The sequence below is a fragment of the Stegostoma tigrinum genome, chromosome 20 (assembly GCF_030684315.1).
Source record: "Stegostoma tigrinum isolate sSteTig4 chromosome 20, sSteTig4.hap1, whole genome shotgun sequence".
NCBI lineage: Eukaryota > Metazoa > Chordata > Chondrichthyes > Orectolobiformes > Stegostomatidae > Stegostoma > Stegostoma tigrinum.
Window position 1 is genome coordinate 40749250 of NC_081373.1, and position 22361 is coordinate 40771610.

The 22361-nt window shown below is 40.8% G+C and overlaps 2 protein-coding genes across 3 annotated transcripts in view; one reads left to right on the top strand and one right to left on the bottom strand.

The window, feature by feature from the left end:
* Positions 1 to 22361, bottom strand: part of dntt (deoxynucleotidyltransferase, terminal) — a 308352-nt gene that overhangs the window by 269792 nt on the left and 16199 nt on the right. The gene's annotated exons all lie outside the window — the stretch shown is intronic.
* blnk (B cell linker) overlaps positions 2373 to 22361 on the top strand; it is a 205153-nt gene continuing 185164 nt past the window's right edge. For both annotated transcript variants that reach the window (XM_048551118.2, XM_048551119.2), the window contains exons 1-2: positions 2373 to 2568; positions 2980 to 3042. In XM_048551118.2, the coding sequence (XP_048407075.1) occupies positions 2494 to 2568; positions 2980 to 3042 (138 nt within the window). In that variant the 5' untranslated portion in view covers positions 2373 to 2493. The remainder of the gene's footprint in view (positions 2569 to 2979; positions 3043 to 22361) is intronic.

Genomic DNA, 22361 nt, shown 5'->3' on the forward strand with positions numbered 1-22361 from the left:
ATAAATCGAATCACCGTGCTGCTACATTTCAAAACATCTCAATATGCTACAAATTGTGAAAAATGCATTGACTGTGTTGGAGCCATACATATAACCACATAGCAGTGGCCTCACATGTCCTTGGGAAGTATCTTTAGGTTGTTCGCTATTTCTATATAAAAATATATTTCAGGGTGTTCACTTCAGAAGGCAATGTTTCTGACTTAGTCCCGGTATCATTAATTACTTTAATGTCATGAGTGTTAATGATTTCCTCATGAGTTGTAACATTATGTTTAACAGAGCAGGCAGGATTATTGTGGATATTGACAAATTCTTTTCATTTTGCTTCTGTATGAGCCCCAAATACCCCATATGTTAACACAAATTCAGAAGTAACATTACTACAATAGTACAGCAGCAGATAAAAATAAAATGCAGTGGAGGTGCCGGTGTTGGACTGGGGTGGACAAGATCAGAAGTCAGATGACACCAGGTTATAGTCCAACAGGTTTATTTGAGTCACAAGTTTTCAAAGCATTGCCCCTTCACCAGGTGTAAGTGAGAACAAAAAGGAGCTACTGAAAACCAAAAAAAGGTCAAATATCAACAGTATCATGCAAAATAAAACTGTCAAGAAGACCCCTTAAAAACATTTGATTTGAAGTGGAACGACCTCTCTCAATGACTGTTCCTCTCCCCATGACTAAAACTGATCCTTTAACTCCAGTCTAATAGATTGCAAACAGTTTGGAGTAACCTATTAAGGCATTCTCACTTAATGATGTAATTATCTCATTGCCTCAATCAATTGGTTCATAGGTCAATCCTTCACTTGTTATTCAGCTGTTGACACTTTAGATCACCTGCAAAGACTTGTTATTCAGCCTGTCAACACCCCCCAAACACTACCTGTACTAATCTGTTAAAAAATCTTAATTACCTGGAATTGTTTTGCCATTATATTTCCACCCATGTATTCTGTGGCTGTGCGCTTCCCTCTGCTTCACCTGATGAAGAAGCAGTGCTCTGAAAACTTGAGATTTCAAATAAACCTGTTGGACTATAACCTGATAGCATGTGACTCCTGACTTTGTCCATTCCATTCCAACACTGGCACTGCCATGTCACAATATTTGAGATTTTAGCAGTGAATAACAAAGATACTGCCAGATGCCCAGTTTCACTACATTAGATTACATTAACTCATGTACATCAGTGAGCTCGTGATAGCGTCCATTCATGATCTTCAGATGTAGAGAACGCACCTGCATGTGACACTGAGGTCACTATGCAGTGCTGTATTAGCTGCTCAGGAATTGGCAAACGGAATTGTTTGTACAAAGATAAATGTTTCTTTTTGTTCATTAATGGGAAGTTGGTATTACAGGGTAAGCCAACATTAAGGCCCACCATTATTGCCCTGGAGAAGGTGGTAGTGATCTGCCTTCTTGGACTGCTGCGATCTATGGGTGTAGGTACACTCAGAATATTTTTAGGAAGGGAGTTCAGGGAAGTCAGGAATGATGTGTGGATTCAAGAGGAATTTGCCATGTGGTGGTGTTCCCAAGCATCTGCTACCCCATGTCCTTTTTGATGGCAGAGTTTGTAGGTTTGGAAAGCGCTGTTGAAGGACCCTTGGTGAGTTGATTCAGTGTATCTTGTAGATGGTACATACAGCTGCCGCTGTGCCCGTGGTGGAGGGAATAAATATGAAAGGCAGAGGATGGGGTGCCAACCAAGAAAACTTCTTGGTCTTGAATGGTGTTGAGTTTGTTGAGTTTTGCTGTTCCAGGCAAAAATATTCCACCTCACACCTGACCTGACCCTGTAAATACTGGACAGGTTTGGAAAATTTACTTTCTACTTTGCAGTAAACCTGAGCGGTGTGACATTACTCATTGAATGCGCGTTCACCGTACTAAATCTCTAGCAGGATTGAGGGAGACTCTACACCACAGCGACTACAACAGCTTCAGGCTGAGGCTCACCAATACCTTCTTTAAGGATGATTCGGGATGGCGTATAAATGTCATCTCAGATGTACCCCTCAAAAAATACAAATAATTGCATTATTTATATAATTCCAAAATATTTATGCATTTCGTTTGCACCATAAACTGAAATCAACGTAAAAGCGTGATAAAAATAGCACCAAAAAGCTTCATGTCAGAAAATATATCCATATTCCTATATGTAATAATATAACAAGCGGAATGGTGAACAGCCCTCTACAGCTGCTTGTTACACTTTAGCAGCTGACGACTTTTCTCAGCAATTCAGGTGTCCATCAGGTATAATCTCCAAATTTCTTTTGTAACTGTCCGTCATTTTGGTCAGACTAACATGCGATTGCGTGAAATAGACGTGGGGGGAGTCCCATTGCATACTGTGAACTCCAGGTCTTGAAAGCTTCCGCCTTGTACCGGGAGAGAGCGGAGCAGGAATTAGTTATCAGAAGTAAAAACACAACGATCAGATCAAAGGCCGAGGTAGCGAGCTCTGCAGCGTACAATGGCCACAAAGTTACCAACTCGGGAAGAGTTTGAAAGTTGGAGACCTAGGGAGCTAGCAGAATTCCTGAGACTGGTAAGACGGAACTTTCCTCTCGTTTAAATACAAATTTCATACAGGCTTAAGTAGCTGTTAAACCGTCGCCTTCGTTTCACTTTAAGAATTGTTTATACACAGCGATAGCTCACAAAAACGTGACAAGATAAATGCGAATATACGGGGGGGGGAAACTGCAATAGATATTTAAGGCAATCCAGGAAGGTTACTTTTTTGTTAGGTAAAAAACATTATTGTGGACAAGGAGTGCCATTGGAGGATGAGATGTGATCTCTTGTTGACGCACTTATTCCAATTATAAACCTAAAGCCCATTGTTAATTATGCAAGGTTTTGCCTCAAATATATCACTTGGACTTAGATCAATTGTGACTTTTGGACAAGCTAATATTTGAAGCTAAATATTTCCTTGTTTCTCACTTATACACAGAATAATTTAAGTGAACCTGCCAGTGTGGTGGAAAGGCACAAAATTTCTGGGACAATGCTTTTGGTAAGTTTAATGATAAAAATATGCTTTCCTTCATAAAGTTGAAATGTCATCTTTATTTGTCCTTGGAGTTTTCAACTTACATGCCTCTTCAAAGAGGCATACAACGTGGAAATGGACCATTTTCTCCAACCAGCCCACACTGACCATTATCCCAAACTAAACTAGTTCCACCTGCCTGCGCTTTGCCCCTATCCCTCCAAACATTTTTTAATCATGTTCTTACCCAAATGTCTTTTAAATGTTGTAACTATACCCACATCCACGATTTCCTCTGGAAGTTCATTCCATACATGAACCACTTTTTTTTAGAAAAAGATGCCCTTAATGTTTTTTTTTAAATCTTACTCATTTCATCTTAGAAAATATAGCCCCTTGTCTTTAAAATCCCCCACTCCAGGGAAAAGATACCTTCCATTTACCTAACCTATACCCCTCATGATTTTATAAACCTCTGTAAGGTCACTCCTCAACATGCTGCACTCCAGTGAAAAATATCCAGCCTTTTCTTATAATTCAAACCTCTATTCCTGAGAACATCTTGGTAAATCTCTTCTGAACCCCCTCCAGTTTAATGACCTCCTTCGTATAACTGGGTGACCAGAACGGGACACAGTACTCCAGAAGACACGACAGCCCAACTCGTATACTCGGAGGTCTGAGCAATGAAGGCAAACATGCCAAACACCTCCTTAAACACCCTGTCTATATGTGATGCCAATTTTCAAAAAATTATGTACCTGAGGTCTAGATCTTTCTCCTCTACAACACTACCTAAGGCCCTACTTTTAATTTTATAAGTCCTGCCCTTGTTTGTTTTACCAAAATGCAAATCGTCCCACTTATCCAAATTTAAACTCCATCTGCCACTCCTCAGCTCACTGACCCAATTGATCAATATCTCTTTGTAATCTCAGGTACCTTCTTTGTCAGACATTTTCATTGTCCACTGTAGTACCAAATTTAGCGTCATCCGTAAACTGACTAAACATGCCCTCTATATATTCTCATTCAAGTCATTTAAAGAAATACCACACAGAACTTTGTCAAAAGCTCTACTAAACAAGTAAACAATGCCTCCTGATCTGCCGTCATCAGTCTTCTTAGTTACTTCCTCAAAAGAGTCAATCAAGTTTGTGAAAGTGTGATTTCCCTCGCACAAAACCATACTGACTATCCTTAATCATTCCTTGCCTTTCCAAATGCATTTAAATCCTTTAGAATCACCTCAAACAACCTACGCACTAACAAAGTCAGACTTACTGGTCTATAGTTCCCAGACTTCTCCTTGCATCCTTTCTTAAACTAAGGCACAACATTAGACACTTGTCAGTCTTCTGGTACCTTACTCAAATTTATAGACAAAGCAAATATTTCCGCAAAGGGCCTCATGGTTTCATCCCTGACTTCCACAGTGTCTTGGGTCCCCTAGTTCAAGTCTCGGAGATTTATCCACTTTATATTTGCTAAGACCTCTAGCGCTTCCTCTTCTGTAATGTGAACTGTTTTCAAAACATCAATATTTATTTCCCTGTGTTCTCTAGCCTCCATTTCTCTCTCAACAGTAAAACCTGATGCAAAATATTCCTATAATATCGTTTTCAACTCCAAAGATGATCTGTTTGATCTTTAAGGGGCTGTACTCTCTCTCTCTCTCTCTCTCTCTCTCTCGTTGTTCTCTCACTTGTAATGTATTATGTAGAATATTTGGATTAACCTTAATCTTTTATTTGTCAAGGCTATCTTGTATCCTCTCTTTGCCTTCCTGATCTCTGTGTTAAAAATGTTCCTAGGCTGTTTTTATACTGTTCAATAGATTAATTCGAAGCCAGCTGTCTATATGTAATATAGAACATAGAACATTACAGCACAGTACAGGCCCTTCGGCCCTCGATGTTGTGCCGACCTGTCATACCGATCTCAAGCCCAGCTAACCTACACTATTCCATGTACGTCCATATGCTTGCCCAGTGACGACTTAAATGTACCTAAAGTTGGCGAATCTACTACCGTTGCAGGCAAAGCTTTCCATTCCCTTACTACTCTCCGAGTAAAGAAACTACCTCTGACATCTGTCCTATATCTTTCACCCCTCAATTTAAAGCTATGCCCCCCCCTCCCCGTGCTTGCCGTCACCATCCTAGGAAAAAGGCTCTCCCTATCCACCCTATCTAACCCTCTGATTATTTTATATGTTTCAATTAAGTCACCTCTCAACCTTCTTCTGTCTAATGAAAACAGCCTCAAGTCCCTCAGCCTTTCCTCGTAAGACCTTCCCTCCATACCAGGCAACATCCTAGTAAATCTCCTCTGCACCCTTTCCAAAGCTTCCACATCCTTCTTATAGTGCGGTGACCAGAACTGTACACAATACTCCAAGTGCGGCCGCACTAGGGTTTTGTACAGCTTCACCATAACCTCTTGGTTCCGGAACTCGATCCCTCTATTAATAAAAGCTAAAACTCTGTATGTCTTCTTCACAGCCCTGTCAACCTGGGTGGCAACTTTCAAGGATCTGTGTACATGGACACCGAGATCTCTCTGTTCATCTACACTGCTAAGAATCTTACCATTAGCCCTGTACTTTTCCTTCTGGTTACTCCTACCAAAGTGCATCACCTCACACTTGTCTGCATTAAACTCCATTTGCCACCTCTCAGCCCAGCTCTGCAGCTTATCTATGTCTCTCTGCAACCTACAGCATCCTTCGTCACTATCCACAACTCCACTGACCTTAGTGTCGTCTGCAAATTTACTGACCCATCCTTCTACGCCCTCATCCAGGTCATTTATAAAAATGACAAACAGCAGTGGACCCAACACCGACCCTTGCGGTACACCACTAGTAACTGGTCTCCAGGATGAACATTTCCCATCAACTACCACTTCTTTCAGCAAGCCAATTTCCGATCCAAACTGTTATATCTCCCACAATTCCATTCCTCCGCATTTTGTACAATAGCCTACTGTGGAGAACCTTATCGAACGCCTTGCTGAAATCCATATACACCACATCAAACTGGTTTACTCTCATCTACCAGTTTGGTCACCTTCTCAAAGAACTCAATAAGGTCTGTGAGGCACGGCCTTCCCTTCACAAAACCGAGCTGACTCTCCCGAATCAATTTATTCTTTTCTAGATGATTATAAATCCTATCCCTTATAACCTTTTCCAAAACTTTACCAACAACTGAGGTAAGGCTCACTGGTCTATAATTACCAGGGTTGTCTCTACTCCCCTTCTTGAACAGGGGAACCACATTTGCTATCCTCCAGTCATCTGGCACTATTCCTGTAGACAATGACGAGTTAAAGATCAATGCCAAAGGCTCGGCAATCTCCTCCCTGGCTTCCCAGAGGATCCGAGGATAAATCTCATCCGGTCCAGGAGACTTATCTATCTTCACCTTCTGAAGGATTTCTAATACCTCTTCCTTGTGAACCTCAATCCCACCTTGTCTAGTAGCCTGTATCTCAGTATTCTCCTCGACAACATTGTCATTTTCTAGAGCGAATACTGTTGAAAAATATTCATTTAGCGCTTCCCCTATCTCATCTGACTCCACACACAACTTACCACTACTATCCTCGATTGGGCCTAATCTTACTTTCGTCGCTCTTTTATTCCTTAAATACCTATGGAAAGCCTTAGAGTTTACCCTGATCCTATCCGCCAACAACTTCTCATGTCTCCTCCTGGCTCTTCTGAGCTCTCTCTTTAGGTCTTTCCTGGCTACCTCGTAGCCCTCAAGTGCCCTAACTGAGCCTTCACATCTCATCCTAACATAAGCCGCCTTCTTCCTCTTGACCAGAGATTCCACCTCCTTCGTAAACCACGGCTCCCGCACTCTACAGCTTCCTCCCTGCCTGACAGGTACATATTTATCTAGGACACACAGGAGCTTTTCCTTGAATAAGCTCCACATTTCTAATGCGCCCATCCCCTGCAGTTTCCTTCCCCATCCTATGCTCCCTAAATCTTGCCTAATATGATTCTTCTTTACTCTTTACTCTTGACTCAAACCACAATATCCTTATTCATCCATTTGTTCTCTAATCCTACCAGCTGTACCTTTTTGCTCTCACAGGAACATAATGATTATGAAGTCTTGCTATCACACTTCTGAAAGCTTCCCACTCATCAGACATCCCTTTTCCTGTGAACAATTTACTCCAATGAATTTTGAAAGTTCTTGTCTCCTATAATTAACATTTGCCTTACTCCAACTAAGAACATTTTAACTTTTTTATGGAAGGCTTATCCTTTTCCTTAACTATTTTAAAACAAATAGAATTATGATCGCTAGACAAAAAGTGTTCCTGTGCTATCACTTCAGTCACTTGGCCTGCCTTATTTCCCAAGAGAAGATCAAGTTTTGCTCCTTTTCTATTAGGAACATTTACATATTGATAAAGAAAATTTTCTGGAACATATTTAACAAGTTCTTCACCATCCGAACCATTGACACAATGGTGGTCCCAGGCAATGTTTGGGAAATTTAAACTATTACAACCTTATTATTCTTGCATATATCTGAGGTCTCTCTACGTAGTTGTTCTTCAATTTCCCTCTGACTGTCAGGGATCTATAGTACAATTCAACAAGGTGATCATTCCTTTTTTATTTCCAACTTCAACCTGTACATTTTCACTAGATGATTTTTCAGAAATATCTTCTAGTTACAGCAGTAGTGTTTTCCTCAATCAAAAATGCCACATCCCCTCCTGTTTTATCTTTTTTTATCCTTTCCATGGCATCTGAAATCTGGAACATTGAGGTACCACTCATGTCCATCCCTCAGCAAGGTTTCTATAATAACTATGATGTCCCAATCCCAAAAATGCCATGAGTTCATCAGCCTTACCCATTGCGTTGAAATAAATGCAGTTTAATTATTCAAAATTATTTCATTCTCTGACTTGCTATTGTCTGTCTTTTCTAAGTTAACTTGTTCTTTTCAGATTCAAAACCATCCTCATCTATCTTTCTATTTACTCTGCCATTACTTAGGGTCCCCCAAATCCCTTTTAATAGTTTACGGTTTCCCTTAATAGAATTAGCAGGAAGATTTGCTCAGATATTGGTCTCTTTCCAGTTCTGGTGAAACCCATCCTTTGTGAACAGGGATAACAAGGTGTAGAGCTGGATGAACACAGCAGGCCAAGCAGCATCAGAGGAGCAGGAAAGCTGATGTTTTGGGCCTAGACCCTTCTTTAGAATCTTTACTGCCCCAGAAGAGTTTCCAATGATCCAAGAACCTCAATCCCGTCTTCAACCATTGATTTATTTCGTTTATTCTTTCCCTCGTTTGAGCTTGGCACTGGGACTAAACCAGAGGTCACTGTGTCATACGTTGTTCAAAGAAACGCATGTCACAGTACTGTGTTTGATAGAATACAATATAGCATTGGCTAAGACACTTTTTAAAAAAAATTACAGTGCTACAACTTAAAATACACCATTCAACAACAGCTTGTACTTATATTGAATCCCTAATGTAATTGAAGATCCAAAGATAATTCACAGGAGAGTAATACAATAAAATTTAACACTGCACATTTAAAGAGATAATGGGGCTGATAAACAAAATCTTGATCAAATAGCTGGGTCTTATGTAGAATCTTAAAGGAGGAAAGAGAAGGGGAGATATTTAGGGAAGGAATTTTCTAAATGTTAGGACCCCAGTTGCTGATGACTAACAGTGTGATTACAATCAGGACTGCTCAAGACACCAGAAATGCAGGTGCACAGTTATCTCAGAGGGTTGTGGAGTGAGACAACAATACAGAGATCAGGAGTGAAGAGGCCATGATGCAATTTAAAACCCAAGGACAAGAATTTTTTAATTGTGCATTGCTTCTCCAGGAGTCAATGCTGATCAGTGAGGACAGTGGATATGAGGAAATGGATCTAGTATGACTTAGGACAAGGGAAACAGTTTTGAGTGACCTCAAATTTGTGGGGCACATGAATGCAGACCGGCAATCAAGAATTGTCACTCAGTTAACAGTTCGCAAGAAAAAGGGAGATCAATTAAATGAATTTTTTTTAGGAAACTGCATTGCCTATTTGCTGAATTATTTTCACGTAAGTTAAGGACTTAGGAACAGATTTTGAAAATCAATGAAACAGAAAATGCTGGAACATTCAACCTGCTTGAACAGGATCAATAGTCAGAGAAAGATTAGGGTCAGGCGAAAAGAGCAGTTTTCTCCACTAGCCTCTAAGAAAATTACCCACAAAGATCTATTTCTCTCTCTACGGTGTGGAATCCCACTTTGCGACTACCGTTTGAATCTACTGTCAAGTCATTTGAGTCTCTAGGCATGCAACAACGATGACTTTATCAAGAAGGATCAACAGACAAGGTCGTTGTACATGCACAGATAGAAAACCAAGAATGTATTTTGATTCTAGTTAATAGTTAACAGGGTAAAATAAATAATTGAGACATACATAATGGATTGAGGTTGAAGCTGAACTAGCAGAACCAAAATTTTGAAAAAATATGCTAAATTGAAATTCATTGTTTTTGTCATAATAGGGAAATATGACTTTCTACAAATGTGAGGTTAATTTTTCAGAGACAGTGAAGCCTATTCAGCAATGATCAGATTAGTTCACCATTAATACAGTTATATCTCATTCGACAGGTTACAGTTTTGTCAAGATTCTTTTACTTAGAGACTCAAATTATGCATATGCAATCTCCTAGAGTTGCAGGCCAGTTCAGGAGGGTGAACTGGCAGCGTATGTTGACAAGTTCATAGAGATTGCTGCAGTCACTGTTATTTGCATATTTGCAGCCCCTGTAGAATTTTGATGTTAGATTTTTAACTTTCTGACCGGACATTGTACATCATGGGAGTAAAATTCCAACAATTTCCATAATAGGGCAACCAATCAACAACACCAGTGTTGCCAGTTTTATGCCTGGGAAACCAATTCAAGACCTGACCCAGTGTTTTCCCCAATAATGTAGACTTAGAAATTTGAACATTTGTGAAGAAATGCTTACTTTCACCCTTGTGGTTCAACTAAGAATCAAAGTAAAATCCCAAGAACACACCAGTGTCACTTGTGGATAAGTTCCATTGCAAGGAAATCCTACAAGTATTTTTTCAGCAGAACTCCTGGATTAAAAAATGCAAAACAAACTGATCATCCATTTCACTCTGGATTCCACTGATATTATGCCAGTGGTATGGTCAGAGAGCACATGGAATTCCACAGAATTTTCAACATAGAAATAGGCCATTGATCCAATCATTTGAATTTAGTAGAATGACTGGTGGCCTCATTGAAATAAACAAGATTCGTAGGGGGTTCAACAGAGTCGATGCAGTGAGGTTGTTTACCCTTGTCGGAATCTAAGACCAAAGGACATATCCTCAGTAAGAGGTCACCCATTAAAGACAGAGATGAGGAGGAATTTCTTCTCACTGAGTAAATTTACAGAATTCCTTACTGTTGCATGCTGTAGAGGTTGGGTTGTTAGGTATATTCAGGGCTAAGACAAACTTGTAGTTGGTAAAAGAATCAAGGTTATGGTGAAAAGACAGAAAAATGAAGTTGATGATTATCAGATCAGCCATGAACTCATTTAATGGTGGAACAGAGTTGATGGTCTGAAAGGTCTACTTCTGCCTCTCTCTTATTAACTAACTAGAGGATATGTTTTGCTCCATGACAACCTTCCTCTTACCCGACTTCATCTAACCTTCGAATACCTTGTTACTCCTTTCTCCGCATTATTACCTTGCTTCCTATTAAATATATCAATTCTATTCATCTTAACTATTCCATGCGATAGCTAGTTCCTCATTTTAAACCACTGTCTGGGTAAAGAGAATTTTCCTGAGTGTTTCATTAGCTGTACTAATGACTATTATATTTATCACCTAGTTTTGGACTTCCTGACACATGCAAATATTTGCTACTGTTCAACTTTCAAAAACCTTCATAAAACACCAAGGGCCATGCTACTTGCTTGCTTTTACTGGAGAAAGGATTGCCAACTGACTTAGTTTTTCCTGATATGTATAACCTCTCAATTTTGGAACAGTCATTTTTGCAGCTTCTGGAGCACGTGAACATTTTTTCTTTTGTAAGATAAGAGACAAAAATGGCGCACAGTACTCTAACTTTGCTCTAACCGAAGTTCTATATAAGTTTAACATAATGGGCAGAATTTAATATAAAGACAGTGGCTCCCAAAGATGGGATGGCAATTGGGTGCACTGTCCACTTCCACATTCGGAGCACAATGCACGCAATCCCAGTGCGAATTTTAAGTGTGCATGGTGGGTACATGTCCCGTATGTTGGGGGATCACTGTCGGCAGCCTGTCTCCTTACGTGCTTCTGATTTTTGGGATTGCAACAAGGCACAGTAAGAAACATTTAGTGTTGAGGGGCAGAATAGTGCCATGGATAGTGAGATGCTGTTATAGACCACACACGTACATAATGTTTCAAATATGTTTTGTAGAGTTGACTCAGGCACATGGTGTTCATTTGTTAGGATGACTTCATTTGGAAGGTACGTTTCACTGTTATGTTTCCTATTTGGCAGTCTTTGCTGAATGAAAGAGACTGAAGAACATCTCAGCTGTGTAAGCAATGATGTGCAGTGTGTTAGAGGTCAGCATTTATTAGATGGTAAAATGCGTGGTGTGATTTATAATCCCAATGTTACATAATATGCATGCAGTGTATGTGATGACAAATGACTCGACAACCAGAATGTCACACTTATTGATGACCAGTCATAGACTGAGAAGGGCAAGGAACCAAGAGATAGCTCATGGTAGTGTCAGTGAAAAGCTGGTAGCCCAAGAGGCATCATCTCTTTTTATCCCATGTTGAAGCAGTTCCATCCTTTGTTCCATTGTGGGCCAAAGGGTCTGTGCTGTGCTGCACTATTGTATGCTCTTTGGCAACCTAGTGGGTAGAGAACACGTGTAGTGAGATAGCTCTGGTCAGAAGATGATGACAAAAGCTTCTAAAAAGGTTAACTGCTCCTCCATGACCTTGATTGGTAATTCTTCCCTTTGCTCTGCCATATTACGCAAGACACAACAAACATGACCGTTCTGGACCCCATCTGTGGTGCATGTTGTACAGCTCCGCTGGACCCGGCAGCCATGTTTTATACAATCTCTATGATTGACCTTGATTTAAGCAGTGTACTGTGTGGTAACACTCCCCTCCTGATTATGCACTCTTATCATTATCCACAACCTGAAGAGAGCCCTTATCAACCAGGAGTCAATCCTGCATTTGGTAAGGGACCTCCAGTATCTGTGGTACTTTGAGTATCTCTAAGATGTATGAGTCACGAGACCTCCCCTGAGAAATGAGCACATTGTTTGCCTGGAGTCATAGACAACTTGAAATTAAAGTGAGGGGGAAACCCTTTCCAAGCTACAAATGCAGCTGGCTGTTCCCAGGGAACTCAAATGGCTGTGTGGGTGCAGTTAAATACATCCTGTATGTCTGAGAATTGCTCTGCCCCAGTGGCCTGGATATCAGCATCTATTGTGAATCTGATGAATTTACTGGCCCTTCTGAACAGGGTTTTGGTTATCTCCCAAACACATCCATGTGTTGTAACCTGGGTAATGCCACATGTGCCTCTCTGGGGCACTGGAATAAACTGTGTGTGTGTGTGTGTGTGTGTGTGTGTGTGTGTGTGTGTGTGTGTGTAAAAGTTTAGGATCATGGTTCCCTGGATGGTGATTGACATGGGCTATCCTCTAATGTCATGGGGCTGCATGACTTCTTGTAGGAGTGCACTCGAGTCAGTGACTGTGTCTCCCAGGAAAGCCTTTGTCATCTGCAACTAGTGTATGTTCTGAAAATGTGCTGAGGGGCTGACTGCCCAATGTACTTTGCCACTGAATACAGCCATGGGTGTTTCCTTCCAAACTGCCAGCCATTGATCAAAGACATTGTGGCTTATGTTATCGTGAAACCTTTCCTACGTCACCCGAGGTTGCAGAAAGATTGAGTGCCTGAGACTATTGCAAATGCACAATGTGAACTGGGAGGGATGCCAGGTGACGATATGAGCACCTCTATTGATATTGATTCACGCCATGAGTAGATGCAGTGGACCAATGAGAATGCAAGACCTTCCCATGGACCATAGCCAGAACTCCACCCATTCCACAATGGTATCCTTGAGACTTCTGATCATCTTGAAACTACATGTCTCTGAGCAGCACCTGAACTCCATCAAAGTAGTACTTTCTTAGCAGCCAAGGCCAAGAAGTAGTGGCAATGTCCTGATCTCAAAGCCAGTAGACCTGGGTTCAAGTCCCCCTGTTCCAGAGGTATGCAATTACATGTCTGAATAGATTGATTACAAAATACCTTAGCAGCCACATTGACAGCTGAAAATACTGTGATCCTAATGTTGTTTGTGCCTTGCTTCAAATTCTCTGTTCCTTCCTTGCCAGTTGACCTGCCATGTTTAGTTCACTGCCTCCCTTAGACACACAGGATGAATCCACTGCAGGGATAGGCCTCAACCTGTAAACCAGAGCCTGGCTTCTTTCAGATACCTGCCCCAAACCTACCAGTGCCTTGCAGAGCTGCTGCCTCAGGACCTGAGCACAAACCCCTCCCTTTTGACTACCCGACCATTGAACCATTTTGAAGACATGGACACCATCATTTCCAACTCCCTTTGCCTTTGCCTGTGCTGCTGAGACATAACCTCACCCGAGGTCAAACAACTGAACAACCTTGCCTGATTCACACCATCCTTAAGCTGCCAGGAAACAGGGAGCGTAAGTTTCCTGCCCATCACCAACTTAATCTTGAAGATTGGACTGAATTTGATGTGCTTCCCAATGAAGGAGTGTTTGTTACATGCAAATGTGTGACTAGCACATCATGAGGCCTGTCACAAACACACTGCTGACTTAATCTCTGCATTCCAAACTGTTAACAGGGAAAGCAAATCTTCAACTCCCCGTCCCCCCAATTCAATCAACACACACGCACACTCTGCTCTTGCAAACAAAGCTCTGCCCTGCCTCCCCCAAAATTTCTGCTCTTCATACATATGCTCGTCAAAAGCTCTGAACCTCAGTGCATTGTTACCACTTTCTGGCCATTTCTCTATCAATATCAGCTTTATAATGTGAAATAATTCTGACAGAAGTCTCATTGTGTGGTGCTGCACCAAGAGGGTAATATTGGGTCTTTGTGCCTGTGCCAGCTCTCTGGCAGAACTATCCAATTAGCTCCACTCATCTGCTCGTTCCCCATTGCCCAGTAACTACTTTCCGTTAACATCATCCTAAAATTAGGAGAACTTGAAGTTGCTCCGTTGTGTAAAGTTTAACATCCAGCTGAACGATGTCTAATTACAGTGTGACGGAAGCATACAAACAAGAGCAAATGATAAAATGCCACAAGTTGAACATTCATCAAGTGTGTGAAATGGCTTCGAGAATAATTATGCTGGACTGGAAGGATTTGCCAAGTGTGCTACTACCTCAGTAAGGAAGTATTGGAATGAAAAAGTGTAGATTGGAGACATGAAGTGGCTTCATTTCCTGTCTTTGTTCATTTTAATGAAAAATGTCGGACATTAGGCTTTAATTCACTTGTCTTAACTTTCTGCTAAACTATTCCACAGCCCTCAAACTATGTCAAAACTGGGCTTTTGGAAATTGCTTCAATAAATTTGGGGCAGCGCGGTGGCTCAGTGGTTAGCACCAGTACCTCACAGCGTCAGGGACCCGGGTTGAATTCCACCCTCCGGTGACTGTGCGGAGTTTGCATGTTCTCCCCGTGTCTGTGTGGGTTTCCTCCGGGTGCTCTGGTTTCCTCCCACTGTCCAAAGATGTGCAGGCTAGATGGATTGGCCATGCTCAATTGCCTGTAGTGTTCAGGGATGTGTAGCTTAGGTGGGTTATGGAGGATGGATCTGGGTGGGATTCTCCAAAGGTAGGCGTGGACTTGTTGGGTCAAAGGGCCCGTTTCCAAACTGTAGGGATTCTATGATCTCTTCTCAGAAAATGGTATTTACTAGTAGTTTTAAACTTTCCTGGTTCATGAGATTTGATTGATCATATTTTGCTAACATTTCTGCTCATAGTATGCAATTACAAATTGTAGATCTGCCGCACAGATATCTCTCTGGTTCAATAATTCTTGAAAGTGACTCAAACTGCCTTATATTGAATAGCACAGGAGAAGATATCAAGAATATAGCAATGTTACTCCCTTATGTTCAAGACTGGATCATTCCTATAAATTGCTTCTGTTGCTCCTTCAGTCTTTCTGAAGGCAGCCCTATCTGATAGCACTTTAATAGTAGGCACAGGGACACTTGGTTTGATTGATCTGCTTTCTTCATTCATTGTAAAATGTGGCTACAATTAGTATAGTTTCAGTCCACAGATATTACAGTAATACACGTGAGCACTAACTTACTCCTGTGGGTCTTTCAGCTAATATAAAAGCATGGACTCATCCCTGCCTGTAGCCTCTTGTTACCCAAAATTCATAGCTTTCCCAGAGTGCAGAATCAGGCCATTCAGCCCACATTGACCCTCCAAATAGTGTCCCATCCTGACCTACTGTCAGATCCTACCCTGTAATACCACATTTCCCATGGCTAATCCACCTAGCCTGCACATCTGTGGACACAATGGGCAATATAGCAAGGTCACTCCACCTAACTTGCTCATCTTTGGGACTGTGGGAGGAAAATAGAACACCTGGAGGAAACCCCCCACAGATGCTGGGAGAAAGTGCAAACTCCACACACAGTCACCCGAGGATGGAATCGAACCCAGGTCCCTGGCGCTGTGAGGCTGCAGTGCTAACCACTGAGCCACCATGCTGCCCCTGCTGTGTCTTTGACTTGTTATTTAAAACCTTGTCTTCAACTGCTAGCAGAGTTCAAAGGTCAACAACAAAATGCTGGATTACTTCTTGAGTGGCCAGACATTTGTCGATGAATTGTTCACTGAATGGAATCCTCAACTGAGCAACTGTCAACACCGCATTTTGAATGTCTCCCATCATCCCGCGTATCCATCACTCAGCTTGCTGCTGTGCTTTAGAGCTAACAATGTTTTACTCAGGATCCACTGTTTAAAAAATGCCAAGATATTTCTATTGGAGAAGTGACCTAAGTATTCCAAACTTCTATTTTTAGCTAACAAACAGCAAAGTCAACCATACCATTTTAAAAACAAAAACACCTAACAATTATCAGCTGTTACACAGGAGATGCTTGATAGCCACATGGGTTCAGTGAAAACGTTGTGGTTTTTGTGCTTTAGTCTGTGCTTGAGCTTTTCTAGTGTCTCCTTGAGTAGAGCTGAAGATGCCTTTGTTAAAGCCGAGGTTGATGTCAGATCAAAATGCTCATTTATTCTGAAGCAGAATGAACAAAAATAAATGCGGCTGATGATTGTAAATGTCTTCCACGTCATTTCTTGTAATGACAAACCATGTTATGCTTTCCTACATGAGGGACACTCTTTTCATTTCACTTTCCTTGCAGGTCAGTTTCAAGTTGTAAAAAATAAAACAACCTCCTTTCATTCTATTGTGTATCTGCAGCCCTGATAGGTTGAACATTTAACCCTTTGAGAATTAAGTTTAACTCGGAGTAGCATGATCAACACGTTTGCACTCGGTCCTTCCCAGGGTGATGTGTGGAACCATTGTAAAGGTTGGCCAGATAGTAGTAATTGCCTGGAGGACTGACCTGCTAATATCCCCCATGTTTCACTTTTAACCTGTGTTTCAGGGAGTTTGAGAAGGCTGTCTAATGGGAACTGGAGCTATACCTCTTTAATGTCGATAAGGCATCGCTGGGGACGCACTTCTATTATAACCTGAGCAGAGCGTGTAGCTTTTCAGTCCAACAGGAAGATGAGACTGGGTGACAAATGTATGAACAGTGAATTCTTTCAACATTTGTTTCTTATCTTCCTTGTGGGGACAGAAGGAGCAGGTTATTCTGGACTGCAGAAGAACTGTTCAGGCCTCCCCTGCCTCAGTCTCGACCTTTTTAGAAATACCCTGTCTGTGACTTTGCGGATGCTAGGTATTATTCCACTTTTCCTCTGCCTAATGTTACACTTTCACTCTCTGACTCACTGTTACTTTGTCATGATTTCAAACTTCATATTGAGTTGCCTCAGTCAGCCAGGTTTCCTGCCCAACACGAGCATTAAATTTGTTTTAATTTTATTTTCAGTGCAGCTGTACTTGGTTCCCCAAATTCACTGTGTACATTTTTGCTTTCAAATATTTGGAAGTTTTCCATTCTCTATCAGACCTCCATACAACACCTCTCTAATTGTATTTCTAGTGTGAATTCTAGGTTGTAGCATTTTTTTAAATTTCTTATCAAATTGTCCTCTAACACAACCTCGTACCTTACCATGACTGGCTCAATTCACTTGCATTTCACTTCCCAGTTGCAATATGAGGTGACCGATGAGTCACAGTAGTGATGCACTGGTAGCCTGTATCCCAATAACTTCACTTTGCTACGATTGGCTACCAATCCAATCTTAATTTCTTTTCAAATCTTTTTGAAGATGTGATTCTGACACATTCACGCTTATTGCTTATCTCTAGTTATTCTGAGAAGCTTTAGATGGAGGAACAAAGGCTGCTGTACTCTGGTGTTGAGCTTCTTCAGTGATGTTGTGACAGCACTTGTCCAGATAAATCATGAATAATCCATTGCACTTGTGATTTTTATCTTGTAAATTGTAAAGCGGTTTTGGGAAAGGGATAGGGGTGTCAGCAGCTCATGGTGGAGTACTCAGCTGTTGCATCCCTGTATCTGTTCATTTGGCCAAGGTTTGTTTTTGAGATTCTAGCCAATAATGAGTCACGATGATAGGGGAAATGTGATTGCTGTTGAAGATCAGTTAGTTGGTTGAGGCTTCTTGTATCAGAAATGGGTTTTTTCCTAACTCTCTTATGTCACACCAATGCTGCTTACCACTTCCCAACCCAAACTGATGTTGTCAAATTTTGATTTTGCTTTGATTAAACTGTTCCGTCATGACATGATACTCCAGAGCAGATGGAACTTGAAACCAGGTCTGCTACTCACTAGACCCCTAAGGTCCTGCTTTAAACTAACTATTTCGTTATTCGAAGAGTTTTGAGCCTCACAATGCTGTGTTATATTAAGTTCTCAACAGTAGTTCATTGAACCTCTTTCCATGCAGTGGGTTTTTCTTAAGTGATGGTTGCTGATTGCATAACTGTTTTAGCTGAAAACAGTATCAGTTGATTTAATTCTTAAAATAGAAAATATTTTGGCAATTTGACTGATAGCGCTATCTTGAAACATTCACTTACTTTTGTTAGCAATCAGGCCCCAATTCTAACCAAATGGAAACAGAAATTGCTGGTGAAACTGAACAGGCCTGGCAGCATCTGTGAGGAAGAAAGCAGAGCTAACGTTTCATCAGAATCTGCAATTTTGTTTTATTCTAATTCTAACCAAATACATTTGGTTGATTCGGGTAAAACTTCAGTAAATATCATTTGAGTTACTACCCACTGAGATTGGACCTAAAGTTATGCTTTCTCAGCCAGGCTAAAATCAAAACTTTCGTGTATAATAGCATAGAATCCCTACACTGCAGACAGAAGCCATTCAGCCCTTCAGGTCTGCACCAACCCTCCAAAGTGCATCCCACCCAGACACATTTACCATGACTAACCCACATAGCCTGCACATTACTGAATACCCAGACAATTTATTGCAGCCAGCCACCTAACCTGCTCATCTTTGTACTCGTGGGAGGAAACTAGAGCACCCAGTGGAAACCCATGCAGACATGAGAAGGTGCAAATTCTACGCAGTCACCCAAAGTTGGAATCGAATCTGTGTCCCTGTGAGGCAGCAGAGCTAACCCCCGAGCCACCGTGCCTCCTGTATGTTGAATCATACCAAATAAAATCTGCAGCTCCAAATGTGAGCCTTTCTGAATCGAGATTAACTTTGTGCTATTTCCCCATTTTCAATTAAGTGCTGTTTCTGATAAATTATGGTTGAAAACAGTTTTTCAAATCACCCGTAGCTAAAAATGAAACTGCAGGGTTTCCCCACAGCAAAATATTGCCTCAACTTAATACAAGTTCTTGTCTTACACTATGAATACTGCCATAGTAGCTAGTTTGTGCATTGTAATTGGGATCAAGGAAAACAAAAGAGAAGTCCTAGAATGTAAATCTTATCCACGGGGACTTCGACATGCATTTCAAATCCCTTAAGTCTTTCATCCAGCTGACTACTGCTTTCTCTCTCAGAATGGTAGGGCAATGAGAATAATCAGGAGATCCAAGAACTATTAAGCTGGAAGCACGTGACATTTGAGTGTTCAGCAACAACCACACTCCGGAAAGAAAAAGCAGGCCTGCGGGCGACTGAAGGCCAAGGTTCAACAACAAACCTGTGACAAAAAGAAAAGATGGTGGGTGGAGGAACCACTGGAGGCCCAACGAATAGCAGGCAACGAGGCTATGCAGGGTTTCTTCTACGCTGTTAAGACCACTCATGGATTAAACGCCCAAGGCCCCACTCCACTGCTGGCTGAGGACAGAGTGATTCTTATTAAAGAAGCCATCAAACAATACTGGGCAGAGCGCTTCAGCAGCCTTCTCGCCCAGGGCTCTGTCTGCATAAATAGATAAGGAACGTGTAGTTTTAAAAAGAAGCATAAAAGTACCGATAAAAGGAGCAACTGTGAAACACTAATTAAACCCTTGTTGTATATGTTACCGTACATGATTCCAGATCCACAGCAATAGGGCTGACTCTTAACTACCCTATGGCCTAGTAGACCATTCAGTTCAGTGGCAGTTACAGATGGGCAACAAGCGCTGGCTTTGACAATGACAAAAGGATATGAGATACTATTTTATTACGTTGTATGTGAAACCAAATTGAGCAGTCTCATAATTGGTAATAAACTAGATCAGTGTATGGGGGATATCTAGGCAATAGAACCATAACCTTAAAAATAAAAATTGAAATATATGTAAGATAGACAAAGTACGAAAGCGGGACAGAGCTGGTTTAAAGGAATAAGAATGGAATAAATTAAAGTAAGTTGGAAAATGTTATTGACATCAAAATAAAAAAGCAGTGAGAAACATTTTACAAAAGTAACATTTCTCATGGGAATATTTTCCATGAGAATATTTTACAAAATAAACATTTTACATCAGTGGAAACAAAGAGAATGTTATTCCACCAAAACGTAGCGACAAAGCAGCCATTTGTAACACATCGTTGATGCTTAAAGATGTAAGGCAAAAGTTTGAACCATAGAAAATAGTACAAATTAAGTGAATAGCCAACAAAGGAAAAGAAGACAAAAGGTTTAGAAAGAAGTCAAAAAATAATTAGGGCAAAGATAGACTGTGAAATAAAGTTGTGAGAAAACGGAAAAAAAAAGCATTCTCTTACACATATGTAACTGAAAACATCAAAATTGGGACAGAGCCGCTAAGGTAGAAACACTAGCAATTCACAACAGGGAGTCTCACTACCTCCTGTTAACATTCAATAGCATTATTACTGTTGGATATCACACCAGGAACATTCTGAGGTCACCATTGTCCAAATACTGTAGCTACAAGAATAGATGAGAGGTTAGAACACTGAATCGTTTCCTGATTGACTTGCGCCTTTCTATCTTCAGTAAGGTACAAAATCAGAAGTGTGATGGAATACACAGCAGATTTCTGAAGAAGGGTCCCGACTCAAAACATCAAACTTTCCTGCTCTGCTGATGCTGCTTGGCCTGCTGTGTTCATCCAGCTTCACACCGTGTTATCTAAGATTCTCCAGCATCGGCGGTTCCTACTATCTCTATGATGGAGTACATTCTGCTTGCCTAGATAGTTGTAGCTTCAACAACACTCGAGTAGCTCAACACAATCTAAGACAAAATGGTCTGGTTGATAGGGAGCCCGTTGCCTACTTTACCCATTTACTCCATCTGCCACTGGTACACAGTGGCTGCAAGGTGTGCCACATTCGAGACGCATTGCGATAACTCGCCAGTGCCTCTATTAAAGCACCTTCCAAACTAGAAGCACAGGAGAACACCACAAAAACCGAATTCTTCACCAAATCACACGTCATTCTGACTAAGAAATAAATCACTGTTTCTTTATCATCATTGGTTCAAAATCTTTGGAAGTTCCTTCCCAACAGCACTAGTTTGCATCCACACCAGATGAACTGTAGCCATTTTGGGAAGGCAGCTCATCATCACCTGCTCAAGGTCAACTGGGTTGGGAAGTAAATCAGCAACAACCACCTTCTATGAATGTGGTTTTAAAAAGTGCTTAAATGTATTCTGCCACCTCTGAAGAGCGTTATGGTATTCTGACATTAGGACAGAAGCTATATAAAGTCAAGTTCTTTCTTCCTCTAAAATGAAAGAATTCCAACTTGAATTACATGAGCACTTGAGATAAATCAGGCCTTTATGCAGCCATGTAAAATATTCCATAGCAGTTCCGCAACCTGTTTTATACTGGCCTCATTTTTATTTTCATTGACTAGGAGTGATAGGATCCCGATCAGTACGTAACACTGAAGTCTCCACCTGACTTTAACATTAAGAGGTGATATTAAAGCTGAAACCATTCAATTCTCATTTTCATTCTGCCTGTTTTCCACCATGAAGCAAGATTTTCAAGTCTTATACTCATGACTGTTTTAAACTGGAACCTTTTATGAGACTTTTGGTCAACTTTTGCATGTTTACTGCGTTGGCAAATATGCACACTTGACAAATTTTCGAGTGAACATTATTTAGCATTCCTTTAAATCATTGTGACCTTTTGCATAGCTGTCCATTATTGATGCAACTTATGAAAATGTTGGGCTTAGCAGAACATCTGGTAATATGTTGCAAAATGATGACTTAATCATAGAACATTTCCGCGATTGGGCTAAAATCCTCTTCCCCTTTAACGGCCTGCCTGAATAACAGTTCGTTTATTTGATATACGCTTTAGGAAATTATTGATCTCAGCATAATTTAACCACAAAAACGATTTCAGTTCAGTGAGATCCATGTGCATTTTAGCATGCATTTTAGACTGAGACCCAGGACAGTCAGGTTTAGAAAGTGAAGTACGACCGCAGTTGATTATTTGACTGATACAAATTACTAAGTCACTAAGATAATTGGGTAAAGGGATACAATTCAGCTCTGGCATGAGTATAAGTTAGGTTTGGTGAAAATCTGTCATTCATTAACCACTATATTATTATTGTTTCTGTTCTATTCAAT